This window comes from Limulus polyphemus, unplaced genomic scaffold (assembly GCF_000517525.1).
Source record: "Limulus polyphemus unplaced genomic scaffold, Limulus_polyphemus-2.1.2 Scaffold1895, whole genome shotgun sequence".
NCBI lineage: Eukaryota > Metazoa > Arthropoda > Merostomata > Xiphosura > Limulidae > Limulus > Limulus polyphemus.
The window spans coordinates 222453-233729 of record NW_013667505.1 but is presented as its reverse complement, the minus strand read 5'-3'; the positions used below and the strand labels follow the sequence as shown (position 1 = coordinate 233729).

The 11277-nt window shown below is 31.0% G+C and overlaps 1 protein-coding gene across 1 annotated transcript; it reads left to right on the top strand.

The window, feature by feature from the left end:
- Positions 1-784: 784 nt before the first annotated feature.
- Positions 785-10499, top strand: LOC106465286 (protein Skeletor, isoforms B/C-like). The gene is made up of 13 exons (XM_013925491.2): positions 785-801; positions 1425-1590; positions 2093-2162; positions 3015-3201; positions 3362-3464; positions 4378-4520; positions 5657-5780; positions 6507-6620; positions 7045-7224; positions 7334-7530; positions 7881-7938; positions 8399-8562; positions 9505-10499. The coding sequence occupies exons 2-13, from the start codon at positions 1443-1445 to the stop codon at positions 9658-9660; spliced, it is 1644 nt and encodes a 547-aa protein (XP_013780945.1). The 5' UTR covers positions 785-801; positions 1425-1442; the 3' UTR covers positions 9661-10499.
- The last annotated feature ends 778 nt before the right edge of the window (positions 10500-11277 follow it).

The window sequence follows — 11277 nt, the reverse complement described above, 5'->3', positions numbered from 1 at the left end:
AAGAAGCCACCATCGAAGAAGAAACTCTACTCAGGTTTGGGAAGGAAAATGGTGAAGCTCTTGGTGAAGTTACTACCACTGATGTGACTGTTACCGATGATGGGACATTTACTGATGAAGTAGATGAACCCCACATGAAACAGAAGCCAACAAGACGGAGACCAGTACGGAAGAAGATACGTCCCGTAAAATTAAGACTTTGTCGAATTGTAATTTTGTGTTTGTAATTCAGTACAGTTAATTAAGTTATTGTTAATTGTTATTGGTTTATTATATGTGGTTATTGTTCGGGACGAACAATATTAAGGAGGGGCAGTGTTGCGTCAGCGAGTCACATGGCTACAGTGACGCAACGTTTCTAGAATTATCATGTACTTTGGCGAATGGTCTAGTATTTACTAGTAGGGTAGGCTGGTATATATAAGAGGGGAAAACGTGACGCGAAGGTAATTTGTGTTGAGTAGGCGGATATATATAAGAGGGGAATGTAACGTGTCTGGGTAGATAGTGAGTAATTGAACTGCAGTCAGAAGTATTATTGACGTTCGTTGATACAGTGTTGTTTAGCGCGATTGTTGAAGTTGAGTGTATCGGTAAAGTTGTATTCGGAAAGAATAAACCAGTTGACGAAACTTAAGCGACACAAGTCCTTTTTTAATAAAACTGATTTATTCTTTCCGAATATAACTCTGCGATACACTTAATCTCAATACTCGCGCTAAAACAACACTGTAACGAACGAACGTTAACTTCAACAATACCGGGAACGAAGTTACGGAAAGTTAATTAACAAACGGAGAGGTAACAGTTACATAATGCTAAGAGGTTCTATTGTACAAAAGCTTATATATCGAAAAAACCTCCTTTGACACACTTTTTTTTTTAAACCCTGTGATAACTTCCATCTGATAAGCTCCTTACTTTCCTGTGGATCTTAATGTATTTAGTTCTTATTTCTGATTAAACACACTTTGGTAGGTTTCTTATTTTTGACTGTTGAGACTACGAATTGCCCAGTAACTAGGAGGTGACTTGTAATTGTCTGGACTATTTTAAATACTTTTCATTGTGGAATTCTTTCATCTAAAATACATTCATGAAGGTCTTGACAAGTACTATTAAAAGCATATTAGAATCCTCAGACTTAACTTATTTTCAATAATCACAGACTAGGTAAGACTACACTAAAGTAATATTTTTTTTATGGTATGGAGTTTTTTTTGAAATCTTGTAATTATGTTCTTATAAACTTTGCTCTACTTATAATATTACAAACACTGCTACTATAATATTCTTGCTACTAGAATTCTTTCACCTTAGCTAAAATAGCTAATTTTATTTCACTTTGAGTTAAATTTTTCAAAATACTTTCTTCCACTATTAGACTTTAAAGATACATTATTTTAGAGCAACTATATTTACAGGTTGACTTCGGGCATGTAATGATTCCAAATGGATTTCAACCTCCTAAAGAATATCCTGTTGGAGCTATTCCCCAATTTGGTCATGGAACTCACTCTGGCACTGTTGTAATCAAGGATGTGAAGACTATTTTTGTCCCTAATCTATATTATGATGGAGCTGCTCCAGGTAACTTAATTCTAGTTTGTTTTAAATTTGGGGTAATATGAATTGGTTATAGCTCTCTTGTTACATAAGGATAGAATATTCACTTTGTCTTGCAACCTATATCATCCAGGAGTTTAAAATCAAGCTTAATTGAGTTGTATTTTGATTTGTTGTAGTTTTGATTTCAAACTACCTTGTTCATCAAAGATTTCCAAACTGGAATTAAATAAATTTTAATTAAAGAACCATAGTTTTGAAATACCGTGTGTAAAGTTGATAAGAGTAAACGTTTGCAGATAAACAGTTGTAACATACTCTTATTTTCACTGTTTATATTAATGAAATCATGTAAATCCTAAGTCTATCCTGGTTGTTTTTTCAAGATTACTTACAGCTTAAAACATTTTTTAATGTGTACCTGAAATAAATTTAAACATTTATTTTTGTTTGAAGAGATTTTTTACTAAAATAAGGTTTGTTTTATTATTATTATTATTATTATTATTCATGTATTGTGTATTAGATGCCTTCTTTTTGGTGGGAAAAGGACAGCCTAATCCAAAGGGAACTAAGGTACCAGATGAAAATGGAAGGTAATTAAACACTAATAATTACTTTTGCTTGATACTTTATTTTTAAAATATCTTTAAAATGCTGGAGGTGGAAGTGTGTGGATCTTGTGCTATCTCCTGAAAGAATTTGATCCTGGAAAGTCTAGGTCTCATTATATGAAGTCTTTGACACAATTGTATGGATAACTTGACCATTTGACCTAAATTACTTATTTCTTGGTCAAACATCTGGAATATCAAATTATTAATGATATTACAAGTCAAAGCAAGTAGTACTTAGTTTAGTCTTTAGCAAAACATCATTAAACTATTTGAACTTCTAAAAACACAATTCATTCAAAAGTGACTGTAAAATTTACAATTTCCTTAATTTATTAGTTGCTTGTTAAATGAACCAGAAAATAAGGGTGCCATTTTAGCTACAAAAAACAATCATGTAAACTCAAAACATTTGACAAATTATCTTTTACTTTCTGTATCAGTACTACTTTAGTGATGAAGTTTTAGGCAGAAAATGTTTAATGTGGCTAATATTTATGGTCATTTCTTTTGTCAATTATTTTATTTTATAACTGAATTTGCAGTCACTACATGTAATGCCAAAATATTATTGTTTAAAAACAAAACAAAAAATGAAAAAACTTCCAATCACAAATAAGCTAACTACATTGATTGGAATTAAAAAAATTTGAAAATTAACTTACCCAGTCTTGCACAGCAAACTTGATAGAAATGCATGGTCATAAATCATTAATTTGTAACATGATAATATTTGTTTTTTGTTAATCTGAAGTGAAACAATGTTTCCATAATAAATATTGCTTTAGTTATTGAGGTAACAATATTCTAATCTTATTATTTTTTTTCATCTAGTTTAAAAAAACTCAGTGGGTACCAGGGTAAAAATGTTACGTTGCGCTTGCCTGGTGACATAACTGTATTTGATATCGAATGGTTTGGATTGTACTGTATTTCATTTGAAGAGAACTTTGGACATGTGAATATACCAGACCATGAGAAACTTAATATACCTGCTGACTTACAAGCTCTTAAAACTTTGGTAAGCTGGAAGGCTAATTCAGAATTTTTCTTTTAAGACTTGTAATATTTTATTGTATGCACCTTTTCTAAGCTTTATTCAAGTTTTTTATTTTTTCTGTTTATAAAAAAAAAAAAAAAAAAAAAAAACTTTTTTCAGTCTTCCTTTTGTTATCTTTCAGAACTTCCAGTTTCATAATTGTGAAGAAATTTTTCCTGGAAAAATGCAAGTAAGTTGGAAGATAGAGGGAGAAGATATTTACATACAACTTGAAGGAAAACTAGGCAAGTAAAAGTCTTGAAATATTTGATGTTAATTTTAAAAATAAATGCTACAAAATCTTGCTTTAATAAAGGTCCTAATAAGCCTCAAACAACTATTAATGTTGCCACACAGCTGTTATAGTTTTGTGATAACTGCATAAAGCTACTCAAAATGCAAAGTGTAAAAGTATGTGCAAAATCCATCCCAAGAAATGTAATTATGGAAATGAACAAAAGAGTGAGCTTAACTCTTAGAAACATTGATCCAAATAATTAAGGAAACCAAAACCTATGTAATTAAAGGGAGAGAAAAAAAAAAGCTTGACCATGCTTAAACAATAAATTAAAAGCACAAATTAGATCACATGATTATCATTTTTTGTCTATAAGAGGAAGAAGAAAATAAGAATGGTACTATACCATACACCATAAAATAACTTGTATTCTCTTTTTAAATGGAACAGTTTGATAGGAGAAACCCATTATTGTTAACAAGATTATGAAATATCCACAGATAAATGAAAGTCTAGCTTTAATAATGCTTGATTTAAAGCTTTGTTTTCAATTGTTCTTTGTTTAAATGTTAGGTTCCTAAATCCTGACTAATTACAGAAGTTTGTTCTTAGTGCTGAAATATTTGATATATTCACTGTTTTAGAAGGTCTTTTTTTTTTTTCATGAACGTTAGATCATTGGGAACTTTACCCAGGTCGTGTATAGATGATTCACTGTTAAGACTACAAGAGTCTTGTTACTTGATATGTGTAACAAAAAAAATGTTTTGTGATAGTTTTTACCTTTGCCCCAATACATAATTATACCTATTGAAATTACTAGTTTTATAAATATTCATATGAATTTAGCTAAGATTAGTCTTGTTTAATCTTTAATAATTGATTACTAAGTTTAGTATGAATTTTGTTTCTATAAACAGAGGAGAATGAATACATGGGCTTTGGAAGGAGTGGAGATGATAATAAAGCAAAAATGATTGGAGCTGATATTACATTAGTTTTCTATGATGGTGAAAACTCTTTGGCCAGAGCAGTGGACTACTTGCTTACCAGTAAAGCTCAGGTGAGGGACAAGTAGTTAGATTCTAATGATTGCAGTATACAGTGATCCCAATATTTTCACTGCATTAGTTTGAGGGGAGGGGATTTAAATGGAAAGTAGGGATCACTGGTTATTTATAGAATTGTTGGAAGTATCCAAAACAAAATACTTGTTTGTGTACATTTTATTGCAGCATAAAGTGATACTAATTGTATAAATTTTAAATGATCTTCAATCCCTACTTTGGCAGTTTTAGACTGCTTCATTTGTCTATATGGATCACAATGGATTAGTGTTGCAACTCCACCTGATAATTGGACTTCTAAAGAGCTGGAGAACTTGTGGGTTAATAAAACCTTTAAAAAAAATTCTATATATTCAGTTTCACTTTTAGTCCATCGAGAACCTTGCCATCTTTCTAATTCTAAGAAATTAAGTGTGAAAATAAAAGTGTCAATTGCACTACATCTTATCCAAGTTGTTATTCTTACTCTGAGAATATTAATTATAGCAAAAAACATTTATTCAAAAGCACTTGAGCATATGTTTAAGGGTTAAAAATTGTCTTGTTATTTTTAAGATTTTTTTTCTGAATTATCTGTCGTTTATTATATAACCTGGTATAACACAACAACAGAAAAATACTTTTTGCTATTGCTACTATAAATTGTATAACTTAGTTTTTGGCTGAAAAATACTTGTAAAACGTTAATTTCATGTCACTTTTACATAATTTACAAAAACAATTGTTGCTTATTTAATTTTTTGTTGATGGTTTTTAAATACGATTGAACCAAATCCCCTAGGACCACGATTACTGGGTAATGGTACAGAATAAATAAATAAATAAAACCAGTAATGTCCAACTAAAATTATGATGGTATTGATTAATCTTCAAATCATCCTAAAGATAATAGTAGTGCACTAATATTTCTCCAACTTAATTTTTTCCCATGTGCCCAGCTACCATCTTGAAAATAAAATAGTCGTTTGTTTTTTTTTCGTATTTATTAATCTAATGAGATGTCATCAAATGATAACACTTAACTAAGATATTTAGAGAATGGTTGGTTGATTTCTTGCCATATTGATGAAACTAAACAAATGCCTTTCACTTTCTAGTTTTATTGAACTTGTATTTTGTTTACTTATGTTAGTGTTCTAAGGGAAGTGGTGTCTGTCTTGATGTGAAACTTGGTGGAAAGGAAAATTCTCAACTTGTTTCCTGGGAAAAGGTGAATGGAATTTTGAAAGTGACCTATAAAAGACCACTTTATACTGGTAAGCTCAGACTTTATTTCTTTTATAAGAAAAAATGGTAAAATTAAATTACATAGATTTTAGTATAAGGATTAAAAACTTAGATTTTTCCATGATTCTTAGACAAATTGTAGTATTTCTTTGATAAATATTTAACTTGTAGTACCTTTCACATTTTCACTGCTTTTTCTTGTAAAACAATCTGAATATCATTTGTTTATTTTTATGAACATAAATCCAATATTAAATTGTCTTTAACATTAACATACAAGTGTAGGAGTGATTCTGTCAATCTGAATTTCTACATCTTTATTTGTAGTAATAAAACTGGAGTTAAAATGTTATTAACAAAGATCTTGTAGGCATTCAAAAAACTTACCCTTCCTTGGTAGCTGTGACTGTTTTCTTCTGTTTGTGTTTACAATTTCAGTTTACCATAGCTCGGGTCAAGAAATATGTGAAATAGTTAAATATCTTAACTTTTGGAGATTAAACTAGAAAGTAAATCTTCAACCATGAGATGGCTACAGAGTGAGTATGTACAGGGTCATTATGAACATGTGTACAATTGGTGCTAGGATAAATAAATGCTGATCACCCTCCAAAAGCCTATTAATGCTAGTAATTAACTGTTAACTTTGCCTATTTAATTGTCCTACTACTATAAATACTTCACTTATTTTGTAACTTCTTAATGGTTATAGTACTCTAACTTTTCCAAATGTTTTATTCTTCGGACTTCATTAGGTGATACTCAAGACCAGTCAATCCCAGAGGCAGGAGAAATCACCGTTGTGGCTGCCATCGGTCCACTAAATAGCCAGAATGAGGCAGCTTTCCACACACACTTCTACACAAAACGTTGGTTCAAGTATTCTTTTTCATAACAAATTTATTAGAAAAGGCAAAGGGGAACATTCCACCATTAATCATATTCTTTTTGCCCATTTGATATTTGCCACAAAAATACCTATCAGATGTTTTAATGACTTTCTTATTTGTGAGGTGTTTGAAAGATGTTAAATTAAGATGCACATACTCTCCATTCTGCAGAATATTAAAGATATAGGGAAGACATTTCTTGTGTAGATTTGTATAATACTGGAACATTTTTTTGCACTTGTTCTAGCCAAAAAGTTTTATACTTTTCATATCCTGTCTATGTAAAAGGTTTGTTTCAGATATGTTTCTTGTACTTACATCTGTGTTTGTCATTACATTTTGAATAAAGTACAGATGTTGAATTGTAGCTATTGTAATAGTCAACTGATATGAATAATTGCAGATACCATTCGCATTGATTTTGGACGCACACCTGCTTCTAAATGTAGTTCACTCTTGGGAGGAATGAGTGAAAAAAGTGATAAAGTGAAAGTCTGGCCTCCCCAAAAGATTTCCGGTGTTTCCACTTTTGAAGCTCGTATTGGACCAACAGGAGGAGACAAAGGTTACACACCAATTACAGGTCTGTATATATAGTTTAATTTAAGAATAAAGAAAATTAACAAATGGTGTATTTGCCAGAAATGCTCTTTATCTTATGTTTTAATTCATATAAAATTACTTCCTCTCAGGTCATCAATCATGGGGTATTGCCTGGTGGATTAATGATCTTCTAATACCAGAGATTACTGTTGAGCGGGGTAAGAACTACACATTTATTGTGGAAGGTGGCTCTGACCCCACCAACACTGCAGAATACCATCCATTATACATTACCAACAATGCTGAAGGAGGTGGAGGCCAATTCTTGGACAAACTTGGTTCAGCTGTACGTCTTCAGCTCTATATATTATTCTTGTGTTTTATGTTTGCGTGTGTAGTTGTTTAACATACCTATTCTTGGACATTGAAACTTAAACTACAGATGTGAATAATTATATTCAAATATTTTAAGAAAAAACTGCTCCATTCCAGTGCTTATTCTCTCTCTCTCTTTTTTCTTCAAATGGTAATAACTGTACATAAGTAATACTTTCATTTTCTTTCATATTGTATGAAATTTTGTGACTCTTATACCAGCCTGTACTTTACCATATTGGAGGTGAGAGATCAAATTTTAGAATAGGTTTTTCCTTTCTCTCTTTTTTCAATGTGTTTACAAATCTCTCTATCATTCAGGAACATAAAATCTATGCAGGAGTGGAAACTGAGAAGGGAACTTTAAAACCTATAGGAGGTAAGATTACTGTTAACCCTCTTTCTTAACACTGACTTCATTTTTTTAAAAAGATAAAAGGTATTAATTTGATTTGTTTTTCATTACATATTTCACTGTATTTACTGTTTATTTAACAAGATGAAAGTGGTATTTTTAATTCTTACACTTCTTGCATTTTAGTGATACACAACATTTTACACATTTACTTTTCAGCATTTCAGCCTAATCTGGGTTTTAAAAAAAATTGAAAGTTATTTTAAATACAATGACAAAATTGTAAACCTAAGATATTTGAAAAATTCTGAGAGAATGTCAAATAACCCCTATGGGTTGATTTTTAAATAAAAGTATTCTATGTATTTATCTCTAAAATTAGCACATTACTTTGATAACAAAATTGTACTTAAATTTAATGTAGTGTTACTGTATATCATGTAGGTTTTTTATTGATTTTCTAATTTTTGAAACTTGTTTATAGTTGGAAGATTATGTGAATGGAAGCATAAAACTATTGATATGTCAGCCACATCAGAAACATTTGAAGACTATAAACAAACTCTAGAACTGAAATGTAAAGATGGCAAGCCAGGAAAGTTTGTTTGGCTGCCTGATGATGATACTCCTGATTTAGTGTATTACCAGGTATTTTTCTGCTCGTTTCTTTTTCTCCAATCATTTTTACTGAATTGCTCTTAATTATTTTCCTTCCTTTCTTTTTTGAAACCTAGTCATAATTAACTTTATATTCTCTTAGTGATTTATCCATATCTTTCACACTTGTAGGTTAGGTACACCATTTTAGGATAAACCTGATTTATGTAATTGATCCCACACACTTAATACAAGTTTTAATACTGGAAGTTGTCAAGACTTTGGGTACAGTATTTTTAGAGCCAACTGCTAACCCCTACCTAGGGTAAAATTCTAATGGTAAAATCTTTGGCATATTTTTTAGAAGTTATTAACAATCTAATTAAATATGAAGTGTGTGTGTGTGTGTGTGTGTGTGTGTGTTTATATGGAACTCTCCAAAACTACCTCTGGGACAAGGAGTGATTGAATCGGATTCACATTTAATTTTAAAATTTAAATGTTGATTTCAAATAATAAAAATAATTAGTTTATGAGAAGTGAGAACTTGCAGTGGCAAATAACATTAATTTATAGGTGATATTTTAATGTTTGCTTACTATTTCAAAATACTTAACCCGTGTGTCTACAGTTTTTTGTTGGTTCATGCACCATGGTACTTATGCATTTATGACTTTACTTGTAGGATCTAACACAATAACAGAAGTGAAACCAATGCTGTTAGTACTGCAATTAATTCTACTAACTGCTACAGGGGAGGGGGTCCCTTATGTAATTTTATGTAGAAAATGAACCCCATACTTGCAATACAAGGACCATGCTGATAACATTGAATTCCAGGTTCAATTTTGAAATAATTCTTAAGATACTGTTGTACCAGTACTATGTGTACTGATGAAGATTTCATTTTCTTAGCTTGTCTACACACAATTAATGTAAAAAAAAAATCTGTCTCCAATATCTATATTTAATGTTTAACTGGTATTCTTCTAGTGCTTCACTCATAGAAACTTGGGCTGGAAGATCCATGTAACTGGTGGAAAGAACCATGCTAGAAGACAGGTTGGTAATGGTGCCACGTCTTCTCTGGTTCATCAATGGCTATTGATATCTATTGCTACTCTGGTTACCATTGTGCTGAAATATTAGTGCGAAGAAAACTCCTTATGTAAATAATATCTTGGTAGCTAGCCTCAGAAAGATTCCATAAGCATCTGAAAACATCTAGAATTGGTAATGAACTGTTTACTACAGAATATTTTAATGGTTTGTAGTGAACTAGTTAAAAAAAAAATGCTCTAAAACTTTGGATCAGGTTATGGACACCTGAAAAATTGTTGTTTTTATGAACACTCGTTTATATTGAAAAGATTGAAAGATTAGATTCTGAGTGGTAGACACCCTTTACTTGAATCTGAACTTCACTTGAACTTTTTAAGAAGTATCTTTATTTCTTAAATTATATACTGTATGTAGTCTTGGCTATAAATGGTTTATGGTTGTATTTTTATTATGAACTGAAGTTTTTTAAACTAATTTATGTAATTTGTAATAAATAATCAGTATATAAGCAGTCAAAAATAAAATGTAAGAGAAAAAATAAATAAATTGAAATACGTTTTACTGATAAATTTAGTGAAATAGTTTAGACTTTAAATAATACAAAGTCCAGAATGGCATCGAGAATCTCGGTAGTTTAAAAAGTTTTATTATAGCTGAAATTTGGTGTTTTAATGATAGCAGTTAGTCACAGAAAAATTCAGGGTTGTTTATTAGAATACACAAAATAAGAAGTAAAAATGTCCTGTGATTATTCCAGAATATTTTGCACTTTTTATTATATTATACTAGGCTATGCTCACATCTCGAGACCAAACACTGTTGATGTTTTTAAGATGTATTTTATTTTAATATAGATGTTTTGTAGAATTAATTCTATCGTGTCCAAACACGTTTAATGTATGTATGTATTTTTCTTGAATAAATTTTTTTTTTCTCCAACATTCCTCGTGTTTGTTAAATACGTGAGGGGGGGGGGGGCAGAAATAAAGAACTTTAAAATAGATAACGCTCGCAACCAGCTTTTATCATTGAGTATTTGACAAGCCTTCACTTTAATTACCTGCGTCCATTGTATCTGAAAGCAACCTATTCCAAAGGCCAATTACCCTGTTAAAATAAATAACAAAAATAATGACTCTCAAACTGCAAAAATTTGTTTCCTCTAGTCTTGAGTTTCTCACCATTAAGTACGAAAAAAGTTGATGTATTAGCACTCAATTTCCTTAACACACTCAAACACTTCGATTAAATCCCCCTTTTAACCCTTTTTTTTTTTTTTTCTATAGAAAACTATTTCGGAAATATTAACATGTTTCTGTATGACCTTTCCATCCTAAAAACCTTCTTCTGAACCTCTTTCCAACAATTCAATGTCCTTCCTAAGGTAAGGAGTCGGACTGAATGCAATACTCCAAATTTGGCTTATCCAATAATCTCTTTAAACTTTCACGGGGAAAGATTAAGCTGTTTTATTAGCATTTAATTCAGGACTTATCTCGTGAATCCACAAACTTTCCTTCGTGCGTAGAATTTCCTTGCTACGCGCACTCCCCCAAGATGTTGAAGTGTTTAGAAGCGACAGTTGTGTCGCAGTCCTGTAAGCAGTGGCATTCAATATTTCTGTACATCGACCTAAAATCTTGTTTGCCCTACCACTAGAAACAACGCACTACTTAGATGGTGATGAACTACGAACACGTTCTT

Coding starts and splice junctions, on each gene's coding strand:
- LOC106465286 (XM_013925491.2), top strand. CDS start 1,443: ATGATTCCAAATGGATTTCAACCTCCTAAAGAATATCCTGTTGGAGCT. Junction 6,621..7,044: donor CACACACTTCTACACAAAAC/GTTGGTTCAAGT, acceptor GAATAATTGCAG/ATACCATTCGCATTGATTTT. Junction 7,939..8,398: donor AACTTTAAAACCTATAGGAG/GTAAGATTACTG, acceptor ACTTGTTTATAG/TTGGAAGATTATGTGAATGG.